Consider the following 26,449-nt stretch of genomic DNA (forward strand, 5'->3'; position numbering starts at 1 on the left):
TATCGCTTTATTTTTTTGATAAATTTTAGTAAAGTTATATAAAAAGTGATAAAAACAAGTTATAAGGATTATATGAATATTTTTGTGAATTGTATGGATATGGGGTATAGATCTCAGTCAAAATCTCATCAAATATTTAGCCTACTATTTAATATTATCTTTAAAGTTTTTTGATACAGATTTCTAATTTTAATCAATTAATAAATAAAGAGAAATTCCATGTTTGGGGGGGGCATATTTTTCAGGTTTGCTTCACACCTAGTGGTACTAACATGAAAATTCTGCAGCCACATGTAATAGCTATAAGAAGAAATTACCTTCCAGCATTAAAAGTAGAATATAGCACATCTGCACATCAATCATCATTTAGAATTCAAATTTACAGAATACAGGTGAGTTTGAAAAGATAGTCAAATTATATTCTAAAGAAATATGGCAATAAATGTATTCGCATAGTCTGTTTTGTCTACTACTTAAGTTTCATTGTTGGACTAGAGTTTTTGATTCCTCTACTTCTTAAATTTTGTTATTCTAGTCAGGTTCTATAATTAACGTATTAATATACTGACCTGTTGTTTGTTTTCTTAGATCCAAAACCAGATACATGGTGCTATATTTCCATTTGTGTTTTACCCCATTAAACCTCCTAAGTCGGTCACCATGGATTCAGGTTTGTTTGTATTTTTACATTGCCATAAAAATGGTTGTATTAGCTCTTTGGTTTCTTTTACTATAAAAATATGAAGTGAAACCATTCTCAAGTTTAGTGTCTATAGGATCATTGGAAAATTAAACAGCTTGAAAAAAGACCAGGAAGTACTCAACTAACTTCAATAAAACTGAGTGGATACTGAAGAAAAGATTATTTAGAAATACATATATAGTGTTTAGAGAGATTAATTTTTAAAAAAGATTACTAATTTGAAACCCCCTAATTTAAAAGCCACTAGAGGGCTTCCCTGGTGGCGCAGTGGTTGAGAGTCCGCCTGCCGATGCAGGGGACACGAGTTCGTACCCCGGTCCGGGAAGATCCCACATGCTGCAGAGCGGCTAGGCCCGTGAGCCATGGCCGCTGAGTCTGTGTGTCCAGAGCCTGTGCTCCACAACGAGAGAGGCCACAACAGTGAGAGGCCCGCGTACCGCAAAAAAAATAATAAAAATTAAAAAAAAAAAAAGCCACTAGAACCTTTGAATAAAAAGATAAGACCCTGAATCTGTTTTCACAAAGACTTCCTAATGATTCTAATGCATACTTCTGGTTTAAAATCACTAACTTAAAGGATCAGTTAACCTTAGAGTGAATACAGATAATTTAAAAAAACAATCCTGTAGTCTGAAATTAAGGTTGTGATAGATCTTACAGATATCAGTAATTTTAATTGATACTCTTGATTTAGTAAATAATTTAGTTGTCCACTGTGATGTGTATTAAATTGCAAGAAAATGCTTATCTTTTGTTTAAAGCATCATTAATCATATTTATTAATCTTTACAGCACCAAAGCCCTTTACAGATGTCAGTATTGTCATGAGATCTGCAGGACATTCGCAGATATCACGTATTAAGTAAGTGTCTTAGTACATTTATTGTGTGTTCATTTAATCTTTTAATTTAAATATGAGTTAATTGTACTCTTAAATAAATAAATTTCAGATGAGTCAAAGATTTAAGTGTAAAATATTAAATTATAAAGGTCATAGGAAAAATCAATTATTTCATAATCTTGGAGAGTCAGAAAGCTCCAAATGAATTATACCTAGGTATTAACAATAGTCATTTCTGAATTGTGTGTATTTTGTTATTTTTTATTTGTTTTCTCTATTAAGTTGTCTATAATTAATGCATACTCTTTTAGAAACAAGAAAATAATATTTTCAATTCAGTCACCACCCAGTTCAAAAAATACAACACTGACAGAAACATCCATCTATGTATCACTACCATATTTCTTGTTTCCTCCACCCTATCACCAAGATAAATACTATTTTTATTCCCTTTTTAACATACTGTTTTATTGTTTATGTGTACCTAAACATTATGCTTCTTACTTTGCCAAAATTTTTCCTAATTAAAAAAAAGTTTTTTAACTGTAAATATATTCCTGGGACTTTGTTTTTTCATTCAGATTTTTACTAAAATTTATTTTGTTGTATGTAGCTAGAGTTTATTTATTATCACTAGTATGCAGTATTCTCTTGTGTGACTATATACCACAGTTTACTTACCGATTTCCTCTTTGTAGGCATTTTCATATTATGAGTTTGTTGCCATTATGAAGTGTTGCTGTGACTTTTTTTAATTCATTCACCTAAAAAGTCCTAAGTTTCAATGTTTTAATATTTATCTAATATTTTTTCCTATATAATTTTGTTAATGCAGTTAATCAATGATTTTAAAATGTTTTTTACCTTGTATTATAGGTATTTCAAAGTGTTGATCCAAGAAATGGATCTCAGGTTGGATCTTGGGTTTGTCTATGCTATATCAGAACTTATGGCAGCAGCTGAAGTAACTGAAAAAACAGAGGTAAGACTTATAATAATATGATGGGAAGAATTAGGGAAAGAGGAGGACTTAAAAAAATCATAACATTATACATTCTTAAATGTATTAAAATGGTTTTAAAAATTAAAATTTTTTTATTATGCTGCCGTGGTTCTACATTGGCAGATATCACATTTTCAGACTATAGAAGTTGGAAGCAAGACAAATAACCTTTTTAAGACGACTTAGCAAATAGGCGGAAAGGTTTTAGGCCAGTAGTAAGGGGAAGAGGATAATCAGTCATGTTTACATCACTTTTTTCCTGTTTTATTTTTCTGGGTTATTATTGTATTGATTAATAATTTAGAAATTTGGATATGCCAGGATATTTGATGAGAAAAGGGATAAGGCAAATAAAAGGTAAGATGTCCTTGCATATACCTACACACATCTTCCATGTACTTTAAACCATCTTCAGATTACTTATAATACCTAGTACAATGTAAATGCTGTGTCAGTAGTTGCCAGGGTGTGGCAAATGGAAGTTTTGGTTTTTGGAACTTTATGGATTTTTTTTTTTCTTTTATATTTTCATTCTACAGTTGGTTGAATCCATGGATGTGGAACCTTGTGGATACAGAGGGTCAACTGTATACTGAAACAGTGCTGGGTTCTTGTCCCCCTTTCTCCAAGGCTTATTATTGTTATTGGTTTATTTATTAGTTCAGTGACTGGCTGGATTATTTTATTGAAGTCTACCCCACCCCCACCCTTACCTTTCCCTGCATTGTTAAGCCTTTGATGTTGCTCCTCAGGGAGGTGAAGATTTGGGACACCCGCAGTTACCCTGGAATAAAAGTGGTTTTTACAGGGCTCTGCATTTCTTTCCATGATCACAACCACTAATTGCTGGGTGATTGCTCTGGTTTTTTTCAGTAATGCCTTAGGGCATAAATTGCTCTACAGACTAATCCAGTCAAATTTGGCCTCCTTTGAAGGAAGTGATCTGAAGATAAGTGTGTGATATTTGTTCCAACCCCATCTCTTTCCCAAGTTCTTTCACAAAAACTTAACAGGCCTACAGTTTAGCCTGTATCTTCACTGAATCAAGGATTTTCCTCCCAGTTGCCTTTCACCACAACATTCACTGTTTCCTAGAGCTCTCTTAGGCCTGAACTTTACATTTTGTTGTAAATGAAGTCAGTTTCTTTGGGAAGAGATTAGGAACTATCTGTTTTAAAGTCTACTCCCACACACACCCCCACCCCACCCCCAGGCAATATCTCTGGACTAGAGCTTTGGAGTTCAAGAGGTGGGCCAAGGGTGATCAGACCTCAGTATTCTCAGTGGTGTCACATCCAAGTAGAGCCTTTGTTCTCTGAGTGGAGGCTGGGCAGAAGAGGGAAGCTCCTTCCCCTGTAGTTTAGGCTCAGCAGCTAGAAGCTGGGGGCAGGAGGAGAAGTGCCGACCTCTGTTCCTCCCAAGATGAAAATCTTCCAGTTGGAGGTGGGGCAGAGAGGGAACTCTGAGTTCTTGGGTGCACCAGTCTAGTTTGGAGTTCTGGCTTACTGAGTCGGGAGGGGGAACTGAGAGAATGGTCCTTTTTCAAATACCACAGACTCACTTTGCCTACCAAATTTTTATAGATTTTCTTGAATAGATGTTTTATTTGGTTATACCCTTAGGACCATTCATAGAGGCCTTAAAAGTTTGTTTTTTTAAATAAATTTTACCAGTTTCACTGGACAGCTAAAGAGCTCCTTACACCGTTAGCCCAGAAGTGAATTTCTAAATATACTTTTAATAAGGTTATCATTTTGAAGTTTTAATGTGAATCAGTTAAAATGTGAATGTTGGGCCGTTTCTCAACACACAGAAGTACTAGATTTCTGAGCATTTGCAAAAGAAATAGTGTTGATTATCAAGAATGAAAGCACTAATCACTTCATGAAAAATTACTTTCAGTGCCTTCCCTTTTTTGATTATATTAGTGACCTCTGTAGATGTCAGTAATGCATTTATCAAAAAGCTGCAAGTACATTATGATTGTATTATTCCTAAGAAAGTGTTGATGGATTGGATTAGTGGCCTCTTGGAATAAAATCTATGGTCACGTGAAGAAAACCTTAGTGTCTTTTAATGTATTGGATGGAAACATAGAAGATATGCTTATCGTTTGTGAGTGACCGAACTTTCCTAACAGTAGAGATGTTAGTTTCCCTTCTAAGGCAGTAGGTTCCCAATCATGAGCAATGTTGAATCTGGATATTATGGGGAAGTATTCTGCAGCGTGTGAGCTATTAGCTTAATACTTATACAGAAATATCCCTGACATTTTTAATATTTTATATTCCTTTATAGGTTGAGCTTTTTCATAAAGATACAGAAGCTTTCGAAGAAGAATATAAAATAGTTTCATTAGGAGATTCATCACAAGTCAGTCTCTATGAATACTTTCATATATCTCCTATCAAGGTAGGGGAAAAATAAGTCATTTTTATTGTCTTTGATAATCTAGGTAATAGCAGATTGATTTGATCTGTTTGGGGGAATACAGCATTTAAATTATAGTCTTTAATAGTATATAAATTCTATAACTTCACAATTATAAATATAAGTAAATAACAAAGGAATGATACTTTTAAATTTTATTTATTCTTATAATAATTTTTTATCATGTGGAAATAATAGTGGAGCCACCTACAGTATGTGTTTATATGTTTACATCTTGACCTAACATTATGTTAACTTGCTATCTATTAAGGTGTTGAGTGACAATTTTCAAACTTTTGTGTATGATATTAGTATAAGTTTGAAATTAATTTATAAAGTAACCTTGATTTAAAAATTGAAGAGTGAATGGAGCTAAAAGTAAGTTCTTAACATAAAATTTCTATGAGTTAGCTTACATAATACTTGAAGAAAATTACTGTATAACTACTTATACTATATATAATACATATACTACAGAAGTGCTTTTTAACTAGCTTTACCATGCTAACTTAATTCTAATAGTTGAAACGTTCACTTTTGGAGATATTTGAGTTAATTTTCAACAATTTCAACTTCTAGATTGTTAATGTTATTAAAAATATATGAAGATTAATATTTTCCTAGTTTACCAAAAGAATTGGATTGAACTAAATATCATACATTACATGGTTGAATTTAAATTTTTTAAAGGGCCGTTTACATTTTAAATTCTTTTAACATTCCAGTTATTAATTTTGATATAATCTAGGTAACTTTGAAATCTTATTTATGGTATAGTGAATTTAAGATGATATTGAATTTTAAGAGTTAAAACTGTCATTATGAAGAAAGTGCTTTAAATATTTATCTCTTTATCTCTTTAGTTGCATTTAAGTGTTTCACTGAGTTCAGGTGGCGAAGAAGCTAAAGATTCAGAACAACCTGAAGGACTGGTGGCAGTTCATTCTTTAAATCTTTTGCTGAAGAGTATTGGTGCCACTCTTACAGATGTACAAGATGTAGTTTTTAAGTATGTTTAATATTCAAATGTATAAATTGATGAAAAGTCCATTTTATATTTACATTAAAATTTTATAAGTGAAAAAGTATGTAAAGTACATTGCAGATCATAGGGTGAATATGGTTTTTTGCTGTTAAATGGAATATAATTTAAGTAACATATTGCCTGGTAACCTTAACTATTAAATAACAGAATAATTATTAAATAATTTCCTTAAGGGCTTCCCTGGTGGCGCAGTGGTTGAGAGTCCGCCTGCCGATGCAGGGGACACGGGTTCGTGCCCCAGTCCGGGAAGATCCCACATGCCGCGGAGCAGCTGGGCCTGTGAGCCGTGGCTGCTGAGCCTGCAGGTCCAGAGCCTGTGCTCTGCAACGGGAGAGGCCACAACAGTGAGAGGCCCACGTACTGCAAAAAAAAAAAAAAAAAAAAATTTCCTTAAGAAAGAGGAACAGAGGTCATGCAAGTTTGTGGGTTATATAAGGCCTTTTTGGCCTAGGGAAGGACTCCTAAGAAGCTGTGTATACCCAAAGGTGTGATGTGTGGTGCTTAAAAGATGTTGCTTTAAGGCCTATGGGATCAAGACTCTTCAAAGCATATGTGACTAGAAGAAAATGAATGCCATGATAGCAGAAATGAAGGGATCAGTTTAAATGTTACAGTCAAGAATTTAATGTGAGTCATAATGTAAGCTATTAGAGTATCTGACCAAAGAGACAGAGAGTCTGAGTGGAGACTTTAGATGAGCATGACCTTTGCAGATAGCACCTAGAGCTATTATTAAGAACAGTAGTAAGAATCAGTGAGTCTAATAAGACATAACTGTAAATCTAGATAAAAGTTAGGAAATAGTCAAATTAAAAAACACAAGTTGAAGACATCAGAAATAGGATGAGATTTCTAACCTTGCTGCTGTCCTATCCTTAGCACAGAACTTCCCAATTAGTGGTTCCAGGTATATGCTGTGAATAGGTTATAAATAAACTAATGGTGATTCTTCAGCTGTCAGCTGATCAGGCAGGACCTGCAGCAGCTGAACCCTGGCCATTCTTGAGCAGCCTCTTCCATTTATCTCAGTGTGTCAGGCATTTCATGTGTGGGCCATGATAGGACAGGATTGAGAAATATAGTTCATGTCCAGGAGTGGGACCCAAGGGGTCTCTAAATTGCCTGAATTCTGTGAAAATATGTGTATATTGATGGCTTTTCTGAAGATAAGATCCATAGCTTTTATCAGATTCTTAAGAGGGTTTTTTGACCAGAATACACAGAGATGTATATAGGAGTGGATTTTCTGACTGGTATGGGAAAAATGTACTAAAAGGAATTTTTTTGGAGAAAAATTCTAAAGAAAATAAAACCATTCATTAATATTAAAAACATAATCTCCTTTTCTCTATATATTTATAGATTTTTATGTGTTTTTTTTTTCAGGCTTGCATTTTTTGAACTCAACTATCAGTTCCATACAACATCTGAACTACAGTCTGAAGTAATAAGACACTATTCAAAACAGGTTTGTCAGGTTATTTTACAGAGGGACAGAGTGATAAAACGGTGAAGCCATATGTGTCTATAGAGGTATAATGATTTGGCTAGGAAGGGAATAGCCGTTTCAAAATTTTAAAACATGGTTTTTTCCCTCAGGATTGTAGAAAGAAGTTGAGCCCAACCACCATTTCAGTTTTTTGCCTTTCTACTTTTAGCCTTTGACAGAAATCTTTCCTGGATCAGTGTGGACTAGATGTAAATCTTTAAATAATAATTAGCTAAGTAATTCACCTCACTTACTTCAAAAAATAGGTCAAGGGAAACTATCAGTAAGTAACTGATAAACACAGGGCATTTTTAGTGTAATTAAGTTGTTTAGTCAGGTAGATATATTATTTTACTGGCTTTTTGTCCATCTCTGAAGACTCCTGTATTTTGTGGTATAATTTATAGAGCATTGAGATAGCTGTTGTGTGGTGGACAGATCACTGAGCATGACTTAAGAGGTCTGGGTTTGGATCCCAGTTTTGCTGTTTACCCACCATGGCTCCGGGCATCATGTGACCTGTATGTTTCTCTAGTCTATAAAATGGTGGTAGTAATAATAACTGTCACACATAGTTGTAAAAGTATTTTGAATATTCTAAAACTTTATGTAAATAGGTCATATTGTTTCTCATACTCTAACACCAAATTGCTTTTTAAAACTAAGACTACTGATGAATAAGGTGATATGGTTTAGGTTGAAATTGGTGGTGAGGGTGTTAGCCTGAAAAAAAACTGGATGTGTGTACTGAATTGAAGGAAAAAAAATATTAAGTCTGATAATCTGATTTGACTAATGTTTATATTTCATTTTTAGGCCATTAAGCAGATGTATGTACTCATTCTTGGACTTGATGTTTTGGGAAATCCCTTTGGCTTGATTAGAGAATTTTCTGAAGGTGTAGAAGCATTTTTTTATGAGCCTTACCAGGTAAAATAGTTAATCTTGTGTTGTGCAATATATCACACTAATACTTTTGAATAAATAGTGCATCCCATTAGCAGACACAAATTACCATATGTAAAATAGATAAACAACAAGGTCCCTACTGTATAGCACAGGGAACTATACTCAATATCCTGTAATAAACCATAATGGAAAAGAATATGAAAAATATATATATACATACATATACACACACTTGTGTATATATATGTATAACTGAATCACTTTGCTATACACCGGTAACTAAAACAACATTGTAAATCAACTATACTTCAATTAAAAATGATAATAATAATCACCCCAGTTGTTAACGAGTTGTAGTTGTGAATGGATTTTTGGAAACACAACAAAAGGACATTATTTTGAAGCAAACAATGGTAAGAGGTTTTTGAGAAGTCTTGGGAGGAATATTTACCTTTTCCTTCAGAATTTAAACTTAAGACTTTACTAAGAAATACCAAATTTTAAGTGTTCTGTTGGAATATTAAAGGTGGATAAAATTTGTACTATAGTAGAAGGAAGATTCCCATGGACACACAGTCTTGCTGTGCACAGTGGTGTGGGACAGTAAAAATAACCATGTAAGCTGACACTGTGAAACAATCTTAATAATCAATGGCAAAAATTATGATTGTTCTCTGTCCCTTAAAAATTTCTGTCAAAACATTCAAAACTCTCCTACTTTCACTTTTAAACATAGAAGATAATGAAAAATAAAGTAAAACTAGTATTTATTTTGTACACTGTAATCTAAAATATTAGAAATATTAAGAATTAAAGTGTTTTTATTTCTTTTTAAAAAAATTTATAGAGTAGTTTGTGGTTACCTTCTCATAATATAACATATAATCCGAGTAAGCATCTTTTGTACACTTTGGTGAATAGTCATATTCCTTTCTAAGTTTGGATCAACTTCTAACATTTTATCCTTTGTACTTTGAATGTCATGAAATATCTGAGAATTATGTTAATGTGAAGTTTTCTTCTGATATCACTTTCTCTGGGACACCTTTATTCTTTTTCTCACTACTGCTTTCCTTGTATATACCAAAAAAGAAATTTACCTTTAAAAGTAAGCATAACTTTATTGTTATTCTTTTTTGACCCTTTAGGGAGCCATCCAGGGTCCTGAAGAGTTTGTGGAAGGAATGGCACTGGGACTGAAAGCACTAGTTGGTGGAGCTGTTGGTGAGAAACAGAATGCCTACCAAGAATGATTATGCTAGAAAGTAATGATATGTTTTGTTTTACTAAAGATATTACAATTTTGCTAGGTGGATTAGCTGGTGCTGCCTCCAAAATCACCAGTGCTATGGCTAAAGGGGTAGCAGCTATGACTATGGATGAAGACTACCAACAGAAGAGAAGAGAAGCCATGAACAGGCAACCAGCTGGTTTTAGAGAAGGCATCACTCGTGGAGGAAAAGGATTAGTTTCTGTAAGAAATTTCCCATGGTTGTGAACATTTTAGGAATATCTTTTAAAGCCACGATCTGTGAGTAAGGAAGTAGACATAAAACTTTCATTCACTCAAATATTATTTGGATGTTGGTGAAGCAATGGGTTGTGACATAATAAAAAATATGTCAGTAGCCTCCAGAAATACTGTTTAAATAAAATACTTAGGAAATATGTTAATTCTTATGGTATCTAGAAAGCAGATCTCTGCATTTCTTTTGTAAGCCAGACTTGGTTCTTCAAGGTATCACATCAAAGTATTGTAAATTTTCAATTGTGCTTTTCCTCTAGGGTTTCGTAAGTGGCATAACAGGAATTGTTACAAAACCAATCAAAGGCAAGTGTAGTGATTCTTTTGGGTGATATATATTACCAAGGCTTTCATAAATTGATTCCATTTTCATTCCTAATCCAATTGTCTAAATCTCTGTCTTTTTTCTTTCCAGGAGCTCAAAAAGAAGGAGCGGCTGGTTTCTTTAAAGGTGTTGGGAAAGGTTTAGTTGGAGCAGTGACAAGGCCAACTGGAGGCATCATAGACATGGCTAGCAGTACATTTCAGGGAATAAAAAGGTAAATTCTCTTTGATGTAAAATATGAGTAAAATGCTTAAACCAAGAGAAATGAGATAAATCTCTTTGGCTTGAGGCACTTAATTATGAACCCTGCAATAATGGCAAGTTGCATATGATCTTCCTAATTGCTTTTGATACTTCTTAAATTGTTGGTATTGCATCACTTCAGCTTCATAGAGTTCTACTTCATTTGTCATTCATTCCCAGCAGCCTTGGCAGGGAAGGTTTGGCAAGTCAAGCTTTTCACTTACCTTGATTGCAATACATTACAATAATGTAATGCTATACATCAGTTATGAAATGTAATATTCTGTCTCCTTTTTTGAGAAATAAAGAATGGCATTTTATATTCCCAGTTCAGACTCAGCTTGTGTTCACCCCTTCCTTTATGGTCTTATTTTGTTATGAAACTATTATATCCTTTCCCTCTATTTCTCTTCACTTGTGCAAATAATTTTAAACATGTTCTCTTTTCCTCCAAATTAAATTTAGCATAAGACTACAATTTAATAGTTGTGTTATTGTTACCTCTATTCTAGAAGTTTGTAACACATAAAACAATTGATTAAATTCATACTAATGAATTTAACTTAGAAACCTAACTTAGAAAATTGGTGGGTAGATATCTCCCTGACCTTTTTTCCTTTGTACTTTGTCTGGCTTTCTGCTCTATTGGAATAAGTATTGTCATTAAATTAATTGCTCCTTTTAAGTCAGTATTTCATACTATGCCCATAATGGGGTGTTTCCAGTTTTAGTTTAGAGTTAAGGTTGGAAAAAAGGGTACAGTTTTTTCTACCTGTAACTTTAGTTTCACAAATATAATTATTGAGTCATAGTCATCAGAGAAGCTCAAAAGTCAATAAATCATAAGGAATTCACCATGACAATCAGACAAGAAAAGGAAATAAAAGGAAATCAAATTGGAAAAGAAGAAGTAAAACTGTCACTGTTTGCAGATGACATGATTCTATACATAGAAAATCCGAAAGCTGCTATCAGAAAACTACTAGAGCTCATCAGTGAATTGGTTAAAGTTGCAGGATACAAAGTTAATACACAGAAATCTCTTGCATTCCTGTACACTAACAATGAAAGATCAGAAAGAGAAATCAAGGAAACTATCCCATTTGCCAACGCATCAAAAAGAATAAAATACCTAGAAATAAACCTACCTAAGGAGGCAAACGACCTGTACTCTGAAAACTACATGGCACCTATGAAAGAAATCAAAGATGACACAAACAGATGGAAAGATATACCATGTTCCTGGACTGGAAGAATCAATATTGTCAAAATGACTGTACTACCCAAGGCAATCTACAGGTTCAGTGCAATCCCTATCAAATTACTAATGGCATTTTTCCCAGAATTAGAACAAAATATTTTACAATTTGTATGGGAACACAAAAGATCACAAGTAGCCAAAGCAATCCTGAGCAAGAAAAAAGGAGCTGGAGCAATCCGGCTCCCTGAGTTCAGTCTATACTACAAAGCTACGGTAATCAAAACGGTATGGTACTGGCTCAAAAACAGAAATATAGATCGATGGAACAGTATAGAAAGTCCAGAGATAAACCCATGCTCCTGTGGTCACCCAATCTATGACAAAGGAGGCAAGAATATACAATGGAGAAAAGACAGTCTCTTGAATAAGTGGTGCTGGGAAAACTGGACAGCTACAGGTAAACAAATGAAATTAGGATACTCCCTAACACCATACACAAAAGTAAACTCAAAATGGATTAAAGACCTAAATGTAAGGCCAGATACTATAAAACTCTTAGAGGAAAACATAGGCAGAACACTCTTTGACATAAATCTCAGCAAGATCTTTTCCGATCCACCTCCTAGAGTAATGAAAATTAAAATAAAAACGAAAATAATTAAACTTAAAAGCTTTTGTACAGCAAAAGAAACAATAAACAAGACAACCCTCAGAATGGGAGAAAATATTTGCAAATGAACCAACCGACAAGGGATTAATTTCCAAAATATACAAACAGCTCATGCAGCTCAGTATCAAAAAACAAACAACGCAATCAAAAATGGGCAGAAGACCTAAATAGACATTTCTCCAAAGAAGACATACAGATGGCTAATAAACACATGAAAAGATTCTCAGCATCACTAATTATTAGAGAAATGCAAATCAGAACTACAACGAGGTATCACCTCACACCGGTCAGAATGGCCATCATCAAAAAGTCTACAAACAGGGCTTCCCTGGTGGCACAGTGGTTGAGAGTCTGCTTGCCGATGCAGGGGACACAGGTTCGTGCCCCAGTCCAGGAAGATCCTACATGCTGTGGAGCGCCTGGGCCTGTGAGCCATGGCCGCTGAGCCTGCACGTCCGGAGCCTGTGCTCCACAACAGGAGAGGCCACAACAGTGAGAGGCCTGCATACCACAAAAAAAAAAAAAAAGAAGTCTACAAACAGTAAATGCCAGAGAGGTTGTGGAGAAAAGGGAACCCTCGAACACTGTTCGTGGGAGTGTAAATTAGTATAGCCACTATGGAGAACAGTATGGAGGTTCCTTAAAAAAACAAAATAGAGCTACCATATGATCCAGGAATCCCACTCCTGGGCATTCATCTGGAGAAAGCCATAATTTGAAAAGATACATGCACCCCAGTGTTCATTGCAGCACTATTTACAATAGCCAGGACATGGAAGCAATCTAAATGTCCATCGACAGATGAATGGATAAAGAAGATGTGGTACATATATACAAAGGAATATCACTTAGCCATAGAAGAAATAATGCCATTTGCAGCAACATGGATGGACCTAGAGACTGTCATACTGAGTGAAGTAAGTCAGAGAAAGACAAATATGATAGTGCTTATATGTGGAATCTAAAAAAATGGTACAAATTAACTTAGCTACAAAACAGAAATAGAGTTATAGATGTAGAAATCAAACTTACGGTTGCCAAGGGGCAAGGTGGGGGAAGGATAAATTGGAAGATTTGGATTAATGTGTATACACTATTATATATAAAATAGATAATAATAAGGACCTGATGTATAGCACAGGGAACTCTACTCAGTACTCTATAATGGCCTGTATGGGAAAGGAATCTAAAAAAGAGTGGATATATGTATATGTATAACTGATTGACTTTACTGTACACCTGAAACTAAAACAACATTGTAAATCAACTATACCCCAATAAAAATTCATTAAAAAAATTAAATGTCCTTCTTTGTGTCTAATAGGAATTTTTTTAAAGTCTAATTTTTTTCTGATTTTAGTATAGCCATTCCAGCTCTCTTTTGGTTATTATTTACATGGTATATCTTTTTCCATCCTTTTACTTTCAACTTATCTGTGTCTTTGACTCTAAAATGAGCCTCTTTTGGACAGCATATAGTTGGATCACATTTTTTTATCCATTTTGCCGATTTCTGCTTTTAATTGGAGATTGATCCATATGTATGTGTCTATACATATGGATACATTACATGGTAAGCTCTTAATATTTGTTGAATATGTGAATGTTTGTTGAATGAATGAACAATAAATTAGTCTTTCTCATGTAGGTCCATACAGTCAAAAAATGTTAAATAAAATATTAACCAAATTCAGCAATGTGTATATGTGTTTCAAACAGTACATATCAAGCCTTAGAAGGAATGTGAGGGTATGTGAACATTAGAAAACCATGTAATGTGACTTAAAGCATTAATAGTTTGAAGGAGATAAACCACAGAATCACAGCAATGACCAGAGGAAAATTCTGTATTTAAAATTCATTAAAAAAAAAAAAAAAATTCATTGTTCATTCAAGATTTTCAATAACAATGACAAAAAAAAAGTTACCAAACTAAGAGTAGAAATGAATTTCCTTGGCTTAACAAACAGTGCCTTTAAAAAAAAAAAAGTTGCTGATACCTGTACTTCATGAAGAACTCAGAAGCTTTACCTTTAAAGTTGAGAATGAGGGAAGGATGCTTGCAATCCCCTCATGTATTTCGCATTGTGCTGGAGGAGCTAATAATGCAATATAGTAGGAAATAGGAAAAGCAAAAGAAATTAAAAGTCTTAAACCAGAAAAGAAAAAGCAGTACTCATATGCTGATTCTCTGATTATTGTCTACAAAGAAAATCCAAGAGAATCTATAATCATACTTCTTTACAGTTCTACATGTGTCTAGAGAACTTATTATTATTTGTGTCAAAAGACAGAATTTAAAAAAGAGAAGTGATGTAATAGTCTCATTTTATCCAAAAGATCTTTTTTCAGCAGTTTCATTTTAAAGTATACTTAGGAGTTTTTGAGTAATTTTTAAAATCAAGTTATATGTTTTCCCTCTAGAGCTACAGAGACTTCTGATGAAGTGGAGAGTCTGCGACCCCCTAGGTTCTTTAATGAAGATGGAGTTATCAGACCTTACAGGTTGAGGGATGGTACTGGAAATCAAATGTTACAGGTGGGTGAAGAAATATCTTGTGAATTAAGATTAATATAGTCGGGCTTTCCTGGTGGTGCAGTGGTTGGGGGTCCGCTTACCGATGCAGGAGACGCGGGTTCGTGCCCCGGTCCAGGAGGATCCCACATGCCACGGGGTGGCTGGGCCCGTGGGCCATGGCTACTGAGCCTGCACGTCCGGAGCCTGTGCTCCGCAACGGGAGAGGCCACAGCAGTGAGAGGCCCACGTACCAAAAAAAAAAAAAAGATTAATGTAGTCAAGTCAGCTTTTTTTTTAAAGTAGCTATATAATGCTTTAAATGTGTATTAGATTATTTGGGCTTTTATATGTTTTGCTTAATTCCATTTAAAGTTTCTTACATTTACTTAGGTTTTAAATGTACATTTATTTACTGTAAGATTTTTTTTCTCTTTTTTAAAGGCATCAAAAAGTTTGATATGAAAACAGTTAATGCATGACTTTGCAAGTGAAAGCCAACAGTAGATTTTAGTCTTAAAATTTACAGACCACGTACAGCTGTTTCAGTATTTTGAATGCAAAGAAAAGCTTTTATATTGGTAACTTTTTGTATAGGATTTTTAGCAAGTCTGATCTTTTTATAGGATACTCTTAGTTCTGTACTGGATTTGCTAGATTTGTTGAAAGCCATTGTGCCTTATGTACCCTCACAGTTGATGTTACTTATTTACCCAGTTAGACCATTTCTATTTAGGGTGCTTCCTTCAAGCCACTAACAGCTTTTATTCCAGATATAATCCTCATGTCCAGTTAGGCATGCATAAGGAAAAAAAATCATGACCACTGCTATTGTGAATTCTTGGGTTCTGCTTTTCTTTTGAAGATGCTCAAATGGCCATGACCCTCTTCCCGCTTTATGCTTGTGTGGTCTATTTAAAACCCCGTGGAATTGATAAGCAATTTACATGAAAACCAACATCTTTTAGTAAGGAAAATTAGCTTTTAGAACAATAGTTTGAAGATAGAATATGTTATCTGTTTATATAACTTCTACTTTGAAAGTTGGACTTTTTAAAATCTGGATTATGCTGCAGATAACATACACAATAGGATATACCAATTTAAAGTCGTTTCTGTGGTTTAGATGTGAAATACTAAATTAAATCATTTAATTGAAAACAAGGAGTCTTGAAAATACTCATAGTAATAATAAATTGTACATACTTGAAAATACTCATAGTACAGACTTGAAAGTATTCATAGTACTTGATATCTTTACATTCACAGTATATAATTTTGCATTAAATGTACTTCCATAAACTACAAGTATTGTGTTAATGTGTGATATTTAGTTAAATGGTTTTACATTGTGTTTAAAATGTTTTTAAAGCATCAGAATAATTGCATATTGGGATAGAACTGGCAGTCTACTGAGAGATTGTGTTCTAAATGGCAGGTTGACAAACTCTACAATGACAGTAAATCATTCTTTGAAAATGTTGCAGAAGTCACCTATAGTTATACAATTGAAACATACATATCTACTCAGCACCTGCCTTCCCTTATTAGAACACAGTTAACATATTACTAATTCATTCTACTAAACTGAATAGTTATCAAATCACCTTTCACAAGCTAAAAATATTTATTGAGAAACTTTTATAAACTTAGTAGGAAGTAAGGATGAGTAGTGAGGAGAGTTTAGACATACATCCCCATTATTAGAGAACAGATGATAAGAAAGCCATGACATACCAAAAGTTTTTCACACCTAATAACTTGATTTCAGTAACAAGTAAATTTGTTCTACACTTTTTTCCATTGATTGTTTTCTAAAGCTCTAAAGTTTGGGATTTAAGATCATGACTATTGACTGTATTTTTAAAGATGCCTATTATTTTCATTAGGCCAGTTGTAGAATTAATTGCTAAAAGAGCTGTTTAAATGACTAAAATCTCACAATCCTTGTCAGCCATTACTTATTTTTCAGCAGGAGTATTAAACACAGTGTTAGTCGGAATACCTATAGGAATTCACCAGATGCCTTAGGATGTTTGTGTTTGGCATTACTCTCTTACAGGTGTAAGAAGTGGGTTGTTGCTTTAGTGGTAATGGTGCTTTTTTTGAATTAAAACTTTACTATTAGCAAGCACTTTAAAATATACAAATACCAGTGCTGTGGCAAAGAAGTAGATGACATATAAACAGTATTTCATATCTCATCTGCCTAGATTTAATCTGATTTAATAATAATGCCCTTAGAAAATATTTAATACTTTCAAATGTTCATCCTTTTGTTTTCTGATTTTCTAAAAAGGGTGCTCTGTGCTCACTAAATTATATATGCCTATATATGATAATTAAATATGAGATACACTCTTTTATTGTGTACCTTTCTATCTAGAAAGTGGCACATAATTATAGTGCTTCCTAGTAGTCCATTAAAGCTGCCTGCTGGAGAAATAGAATAATTCTAACATAGTCACAAAATAATTTACTGGTATCATCAAGCTATTCTATATATTAAGTGTACCAACCAGTGGAGTTTAGTTAAGTCTTATTAGGTTATGAAATATTATATCCATAATTACTGCCCCACTTAGAGCTGAAGTCTTCTTCAGAATTATTGACTTCTTGAACATTTCATAATTTTACATGTTTTCCAAGCAATTTGCCATACTTAACTAACATTTGTGCTTCTTTTTTCCTTTACCATGCTTACAGAAAATTCAGGTCTACAGGGAGTGGATTATGACTCACAGTAGAAGTAGTGATGATGATAATGATGATGACGATGATTAGTCAGATCTGAAATGTTCAAATTCATATGTTCTTTGTCATTTTATTTGGAATGTTTCATTAACATGTTTTGTATGACTACTACCATAATGCCCATATGGAGTTAAATGTACGTTTTCCTTTTAAAATGTTTTTCTGTGTATTTTCAAAAACAAAAATTTATGCATTATTTAAGCACGGAAAAATGTATTTTATAGCCAAAGTAGGGCATACCATATATTATAGCATTTGCTTTATGTGTTTTATAGCTTTGTAATAACAGTTTGTCTTTAAGATTTAAAGTTAGACAATTTTTTTTTAATGTTCACTAGTTTCATTTTAAATTATCTGTTTATTTGTTAGCAAAATGTTGTTTTTAATGTTCTCTGTAAATTTTCTGGGCTGTAATATAATGTAATTGAGTAAAAAAAAAAAAAAGAAAGAAAAAGAATAGTAATAGCCAGCCAATATTTTATATTTATTTAGCATTTTAAAAGCACCTTTGTCAAATTTCTTTTAATAATAATAAACTTATATAACTTGAAGCAATATGAATTTGTTCTATTCCAAAATCATATAGGTTGAACTACTATTATAAGAAACATTCATGATTTGTCATAAAGGTTAGATAGTGAAATAATTTATAGTCTGAGAATGAAGAAAAATGTTCTTTGGTTCTTTTATTTCATTTTATTATGTATACATTTTGTGAAACAGTGAACAAAGTTGGTTTTACAATCATTATATTTACTTATTAGCTTACATATCCATGGTGCTATATCCTTATTATAAAATGTTACGAATTAATTCAGGACAGAAGAATTGTTATAGTAAGCATAATTATATGTATTTCTTCTAGATAATATTGGGAAAATGTTATCTATGTTTCTGAAAGATGTATAAGCAAATCTGTTTAATGTTTTGCATAATGAAGCCTTTTTTAAAATTTCAAACTTAGATAAAACTTTTTGCTCTATTTTTCTAGTATATTAGATGTACTTAAAAAAAAAAACTCGAAAAAGTTAATGACTGTTAATAGTATGATGTTTAAACCCTTATGACTGCTCTGCATTTGGATCAACAAAGGAACATTTACCTTAATTTATGTTAAGCATTTTGCTTATAATGAGCTTATATTAGACTGTAGTAGATAATTGCCTTAATTGTTCAGCTTTTGGTTTAATTTATTCAGCCAATGACTTGCATCTCTTCTAATTCTTAGGTTTATCAAGATTTTATCTCTATAAATCATTATTCTCTATTTCTTAGAAAATGACTATTTCAGATTTTTTAGTATTGAGCTTACAAAAAAAGAAGCTAAAAAATTTTGCTCTTGAAATTTCTACCTGCCTAGCATTGATTCAGATTAAGTAGGAATCCAGGTTGTGTATGCTAGGACTAAGAAATATGTGAATGTCAAAGAATTTAATTACTGTTTTCATCAAAATATAGTATTCTTATCTTTTTGGAGTAAGTAAATAAATTAAAACAGTGACCATAAAAATAGTCACTGCTGGTATCAGAGACAATTTGTCTTTGTCTTGCATCCACTGCTCTCTCACCCTTGGTCAAAATCAAACAAAGTCTGCTGCTTCTACTGGAAGCTGGAAAGAACATAGTCTATTGTTATGTATTGTGTATGCCTGAGGAAGGAAGGGTTTCGTAATTTCATTGACTTCTTGATTCCAACTATGCTAAGCATGCGGCCTTTCTAAAGGAGAAAATGCTAACTGCTTGTTTGCAAGAAATTTACTGAGTTTCCTGTGATTGCTCTGTGACACTTAATTCTATGGTACAGATTTCACAAAGGTCCTTATGAATTTATCTGGGAAAAGTTCTGGATATTTTAGCAGTGCCTTACCATTTTAATGAAAAGAAAATTGGAGGTAGAATTACATTTATTTAAAATCTCTTAAACAGTAAAAAGATTTAAAATAATATTCTAGTAACTACTAAACTTTGTTCATGTGACCTTAGGGATTCATCCTTAAGTTTTTAGCCCTTAGAAGTGGCGTACATTCTTTTAACAGTATAATTGGCCTTGTTCTTTCTGTTTCTGTTTTCCTGCCCCAGTGAAATAATCTTTTCAAGCTTCTCTGCTGACAGGTATTAATTATTTTTTCAGTTTAAAAAATGTATTTATTATGTTAATTTTATTTGAGAAAAATTTAAGCCTGAGGATTGCTCTGTTTTCTTGATGGAGAAATAGGACTTGGACAAAAATATCTTCTTATTCCTCATCAAATATATAGAAAATTAGTTCAATTTTGGGATTTTAAATGAGATGAACGGTTCTTTTGTTTGTTTATTGGTGGCTCTATAATTAATTAGAACTTTAAAAATGGGAGTATCCATCTAATAAAGTCTAGTGAGAAAGCTGAGTTTGAAAGATTGACTATGTAATACCACACCTTTCCATATCCTTTAACTTTATTTATATTCCAAATTTCAATGTGGTCATTGCCTATGTACAGAAAAAGGGATAAGGGGATGGAGAGTTCTTCTCTCTTCTTTTCTAAGGGAATAATCATTCATTCTCTATTTTCCTTTGTGTCTACCTGACACTTGAATAACATAGTGAAAACTGGCAGGAAGAAGAGTTTATAAAAATCCTAAAATTGTGAACACCTATCACCATGGGTAAATAATCTGTTTTTAAGAGCCTACAAATGAAATTAATTGATGCTCACATTGGTATAGATATAACAGAGTAAATCCAGAGTAATATTACTGACTTTCAATATTCCTTATTGAAAAGGAAGTTGGAATAAATTTCAATTTGCTTCTGTTTTTAAAATAATCAAAATTTTATAAATTTTACCTTTTGAAATTATTCAAAACACATATCATTGATGTAGTGTTGAGTGTTGACTTTAAGGTCATGTTATGAAAATTAACAGATGGAGCCATTTTAGATCTGTGAGTAGGACATCAAAGTTCAACATGAAGTATGTGCTGCTGTATTTTACGTCCCAGGGTCATATGCACTATAGAATGATGACTGCTGTGACAGCTACTATAGTAGTTTGTCTGATTTAAGTCCCATGGTGAAATTTTGCATTATACTTTTCCTATAATTATGGGAGGAGGACCAGAAACAACAATCCAACTGTTACGAGTACTTTTCTACTGTATCTTCAAGCCACAGTTTTTTATTTTATAGGTTTCCTTGCATATTTGTAATTTATTGTAGTAGTCCAAAATATTATAGGTCCTATAGGGTCTAAATAAGATACACAAATTATTCATTTAAGTCAAATAATAATTATGATGGATATGTAAAAAGAATGTCAGTTTTATTTATTATCCTATTCCTACACCTTTGAAATGAGATCAATTAAAAATGTTTAGATTGTTAATGTAATCTTTAATTTCAGTAGATGAATATTGAAATTTATGAAGTGAGTGAGTACAAGCCATAACTCTACAAAACCTTACAGAAAGGCCTGAATCAAAGAAGAATGAAACACATGATTTCAAATAACACAGACCGTGTTAGGGAGCTAATTAGAATAATTTATGATGGTCGTATGTAGGAGTTTATGGCTTGGTTTGTTTTAATGTGGTACACCTATTTTCATGTCTGTAATTATCTCTCAATCAGTATGATAAATTTATTTAACAATTATTTCATATCAACCAGTATGTATATAGGAATAGTGTACCTCCAAATATCAGCTTTAAAATAAACATTTAATAATTTTGTAAAATGGTTTTTAATGTAACCATCTTTATTGCATATACATATCCTATGCACTGAAATGGTAACAAAGATATCTACTAAATTTGCATTATGCTACCTCTTAGAGATCCTTAACTATTTGAGCATTCAAAATATAGTCAGTGTTTTTATAAACAGATAATCAGGATAGTATATATAATTCTTAATTGGGAATGCTATGTTTTTATACTGTAAATTATCTATGAATAGCTTGTTAACTGTATTATGTCTACAAAGATTTTTTGAATGTATTCAATAAAACTTGGAGTTTCTTTGAATTAAAAAATTTAGAGACTCGCTCTCCATGGAAAAAGGTAATCTCTCTTGCTAATCACTGGACTAACATTGATTCTCAATCTACAGTTTTAGTATTTTACAAAAGATATGAAATTTTTCAAAAATTAAAGTAGATTATTTTCTACATTGTTAAAGTAATATATGCTCAGTAAAGAAAAATTGGAATAGAAAAGAAAAAACTTACCCTGTCTCCCCACCATTTATTATGGTGTATTTCATTTTTAAATTTTTATTCATGTAATTATGATTCAAATGTATAAATTTGTTATATATTTTTTATTATTGTAAATTTTTATAAATAGAATTACTATTAACTTCTAAAGAGTAAAAATGTGACCCATTCGGTCCCCAATGTGGGAAACCTGGTGTTTACTTCTGGAATACATTATCACCAGCAGGACCTTTCTATGTTTTTATAGTTGATGTGGAAGCTTTTTCTTTTTTTTTCTTTTTTTTTTTTTTTTTGCAGTATTTGGGCCTCTCACTGTTGTGACCTCTCCCGTTGCGGAGCACAGGCTCCGGACGCGCAGGCTCAGCGGCCATGGCTCACGGGCCCAGCCGCTCCACGGCATGTGGGATCTTCCCGGACTGGGGCACGAACCCGTGTGTCCTGCATTGGCAGGCGGTCTCTCAACCACTGCACTACCAGGGAAGCCCGAAGCTTTTTCTTTTTGATTGAACATTTTTACCTTTTTTTTTTTTTTTTTTTTTTTTTTTAGTTTCTGCTTTATAACAAAGTGAACCAGTCATACATATACATCTGTTCCCACATCCCTTCCCTCATGCATCTCCCTCCCTCCCACCCTCCCCATCCCACCCCTCCAGGCGGTCACAAAGCACCGAGCTGATCTCCCTGTGCTCTGCAGCTGCTTCCCACTATCTATCTACCTTACGTTTGGTAGTGTATATATGTCCATGCCTCTCTTTCACTTTGTCACAGCTTACCCTTCCCCCTCCCCATATCCTCAAGTCCATTCTCAAGTAGGTCTGTGTCTTTATTCCCGTTTTACCCCTAGGTTCTTCATGACATTTTTTTTTTTTAATTCCATATATATGTGTTAGCATACGGTATTTGTCTTTCTCTTTCTGACTTACTTCACTCTGTATGACAGACTCTAGGTCTATCCACCTCATTACAAATAGCTCAGTTTCGTTTCTTTTTATGGCTGAGTAATATTCCATTGTATATATGTGCCACATCTTCTTTATCCATTCATCCGATGATGGACACTTAGGTTGTTTCCAGCTCCGGGCTATTGTGAATAGAGCTGCAATGAACATTTTGGTACATGTCTCTTTTTGAATTATGGTTTTCTCAGGGTATATGCCTAGTAGTGGGATTGCTGGGTCATATGGTAGTTCTATTTTTAGTTTTTTAAGGAACCTCCATACTGTTCTCCATAGTGGCTGTACCAATTCACATTCCCACCAGCAGTGCAAGAGTGTTCCCTTTTCTCCACACCCTCTCCAGCATTTATTGTTTCTAGATTTTTTGATGATGGCCATTCTGACTGGTGTGAGATGATATCTCATTGTAGTTTTGATTTGCATTTCTCTAATGATTAATGATGTTGAGCATTCTTTCATGTGTTTGTTGGCAGTCTGTATATCTTTGGAGAAATGCCTATTGAAGTCTTCTGCCCATTTTTGGATTGGGTTGTTTGTTTTTTTGCTATTGAGCTGCATGAGCTGTTTATAAATTTTGGAGATTAATCCTTTGTCAGTTGCTTCATTTGCAAATATTTTCTCCCATTCTGAGGGTTGTCTTTTGGTCTTGTTTATGGTTTCCTTTGCTGTGCAAAAGCTTTTAAGTTTCATTAGGTCCCATGTGTTTATTTTTGTCTTTATTTCCATTTCTCTAGGAGGTGGGTCAAAAAGGATCTTGCTATGATTTATGTCATAGAGTGTTCTGCCTATGTTTTCCTCTAAGAGTTTGATAGTGTCTGGCCTTACATTTAGGTCTTTAATCCATTTTGAGCTTATTTTTGTGTATGGTGTTAGGGAGTGATCTAATCTCATACTTTTACATGTCCCTATCCAGTTTTCCCAGCACCACTTATTGAAGAGACTGTCCTTTGTCCACTGTACATTCCTGCCTCCTTTATCAAAGATAAGGTGACCATATGTCCGTGGGTTTATCTCTGGGCTTTCTATCCTGTTCCATTGATCGATCTTTCTGTTTTTGTGCCAGTACCATACTGTCTTGATTACTGTAGCTTTGTAGTATAGTCTGAAGTCAGAGAGCCTGATTCCTCCAGCTCCATTTTTCGTTCTCAAGATTGCTTTGGCTATTCGGGGTCTTTTGTGTTTCCATACAAATTGTGAAATTTTTTGCTCTAGTTCTGTGAAAAATGCCAGTGGTAGTTTGATAGGGATTGCATTGAATCTGTAGATTGCTTTGGGTAGTAGAGTCATTTTCACAATGTTGATTCTTCCAATCCAAGAACATGGTACATCTCTCCATCTATTTGTATCATCTTTAATTTCTTTCATCAGTGTCTTATAATTTTCTGCATACAGGTCTTTTGTCTCCTTAGGGAGGTTTATTCCTAGATATTTTATTCTTTTTGTTGCAGTGGTAAATGGGAGTGTTTCCTTGATTTCACTTTCAGATTTTGCATCATTAGTATATAGGAATGCCAGAGATTTCTGTGCATTAATTTTGTATCCTGCAACTTTACCAAATTCATTGATTAGCTCTAGTAGTTTTCTGGTAGCATCTTTAGGATTCTCTATGTATAGTATCATGTCATCTGCAAACAGTGACAGCTTTACTTCTTCTTTTCCGATTTGGATTCCTTTTATTTCCTTTTCTTCTCTGATTGCTGTGGCTAAAACTTCCAAAACTATGTTGAATAAGAGTGGTGAGAGTGGGCAACCTTGTCTTGTTCCTGATCTTAGTGGAAATGGTTTCAGTTTTTCACCATTGTGGACGATGCTGGCTGTGGGTTTGTCATATATGGCCTTTATTATGTTGAGGAAAGTTCCCTCTATGCCTACTTTCTGCAGGGTTTTTATCATAAATGGGTGTTGAATTTTGTCGAAAGCTTTCTCTGCATCTATTGAGATGATCACATGGTTTTTCTCCTTCAATTTTTAATATGGTGTATCACGTTGATTGATTTGCGTATATTGAAGAATCCTTGCATTCCTGGAATAAACCCCACTTGATCATGGTGTATGATCCTTTTAATGTGCTGTTGGATTCTGTTTGCTAGTATTTTGTTGAGGATTTTTGCATCTATGTTCATCAGTGATATTGGCCTGTAGTTTTCTTTCTTTGTGACATCCTTGTCTGGTTTTGGTATCAAGGTGATGGTGGCCTCGTAGAATGAGTTTGGGAGTGTTCCTCCCTCTGCTATATTTTGGAAGAGTTTGAGAAGGATAGGTGTTAGCTCTTCTCTAAATGCTTGATAGAATTCTCCTGTGAAGCCATCTGGTCCTGGGCTTTTGTTTGTTGGAAGATTTTTTTATCACAGTTTCAATTTCAGTGCTTGTGATTGGTCTGTTCATATTTTCTATTTCTTCCTGATTCAGTCTTGGCAGGTTGTGCATTTCTAAGAATTTGTCCATTTCTTCCAGGTTGTCCACTTTATTGGCATAGAGTTGCTTATAGTAATCTCTCATGATCTTTTGTATTTCTGCAGTGTCAGTTGTTACTTCTCCTTTTTCATTTCTAATTCTATTGATTTGAGTCTTCTCCCTTTTTTTCTTGATGAGTCTGGCTAATGGTTTATCAATTTTGTTTATCTTCTCAAAGAACCAGCTTTTAGTTTTATTGATCTTTGCTATTGTTTCCTTCATTTCTTTTTCATTTATTTCTGATCTGATTTTTATGATTTCTTTCCTTCTGCTAACTTTGGGATGTTTTTGTTCTCTCTCTAATTGCTTTAGATGCAAGGTTAGGTTGTTTATTCGAGATGTTTCCTGTTTCTTAAGGTGGGATTGTATTGCTATAAACTTCCCTCTTAGAACTGCTTTTGCTGCATCCCATAGGTTTTGGCTCGTCGTGTCTCCATTGTCATTTGTTTCTAGGTATTTTTTAATTTCCTCTTTGATTTTTTCAGTGATCACTTCGTTATTAAGTAGTGTATTGTTTAGCCTCCATGTGTTTGTATTTTTTACAGCTCTTTTCCTGTAATTGATATCTAGTCTCATAGCATTGTGGTCGGAAAAGATACTTGATACAATTTCAATTTTCTTAAATTTACCAAGGCTTGATTTGTGACCCAAGATATGATCTATCCTGGAGAATGTTCCATGAGCACTTGAGAAGAATGTGTATTCTGTTGTTTTTGGATGGAATGTCCTATAAATATCAATGAAGTCCATCTTGTTTAATGTATCATTTAAAGCTTGTGTTTCCTTATTTATTTTCATTTTGGATGATCTGTCCATTGGTGAAAGTGGGGTGTTAAAGTCCCCTACTATGATTGTGTTACTGTCGATGTCTCCTTTTATGGCTGTTAGTATTTGCCTTATGTATTGAGGTGCTCCTATGTTTGGTACATAAATATTTACAATTGTTATATCTTCTTCTTGGATCGATCCCTTGATCATTATGTAGTGTCCTTCTTTCTCTCTTCTAGTAGTCTTTATTTTAAAGTCTATTTTGTCTGATATGAGAATTGCTACTCCAGCTTTCTTTTGGTTTCCATTTGCATGGAATATCTTTTTCCATCCCCTTACTTTCAGTCTGTATGTGTCTCTAGGTCTGAAGTGGGTCTCTTGTAGACAGCATATATATGGGTCTTGTTTTTGTATCCATTCAG

At 33.6% G+C, this 26,449-nt stretch overlaps 1 protein-coding gene across 1 annotated transcript in view; it reads left to right on the top strand.

Annotated features, from left to right (window-relative positions):
* The window catches only part of VPS13A (vacuolar protein sorting 13 homolog A), a 265,502-nt gene that overhangs the window by 219,677 nt on the left and 19,376 nt on the right, over positions 1-26,449 (top strand). The window contains 13 exon segments of the mRNA XM_079706494.1: positions 246-392; positions 589-670; positions 1,496-1,565; positions 2,421-2,526; positions 4,846-4,959; positions 5,841-5,986; positions 7,409-7,490; positions 8,328-8,441; positions 9,569-9,644; positions 9,731-9,894; positions 10,206-10,256; positions 10,363-10,484; positions 14,809-14,923. Of these exon segments, the coding sequence (XP_079562620.1) occupies positions 246-392; positions 589-670; positions 1,496-1,565; positions 2,421-2,526; positions 4,846-4,959; positions 5,841-5,986; positions 7,409-7,490; positions 8,328-8,441; positions 9,569-9,644; positions 9,731-9,894; positions 10,206-10,256; positions 10,363-10,484; positions 14,809-14,923 (1,389 nt within the window).

This window comes from Hyperoodon ampullatus (genome assembly GCF_949752795.1).
Source record: "Hyperoodon ampullatus genome assembly, chromosome: 6".
Classification (NCBI taxonomy): domain Eukaryota; kingdom Metazoa; phylum Chordata; class Mammalia; order Artiodactyla; family Ziphiidae; genus Hyperoodon; species Hyperoodon ampullatus.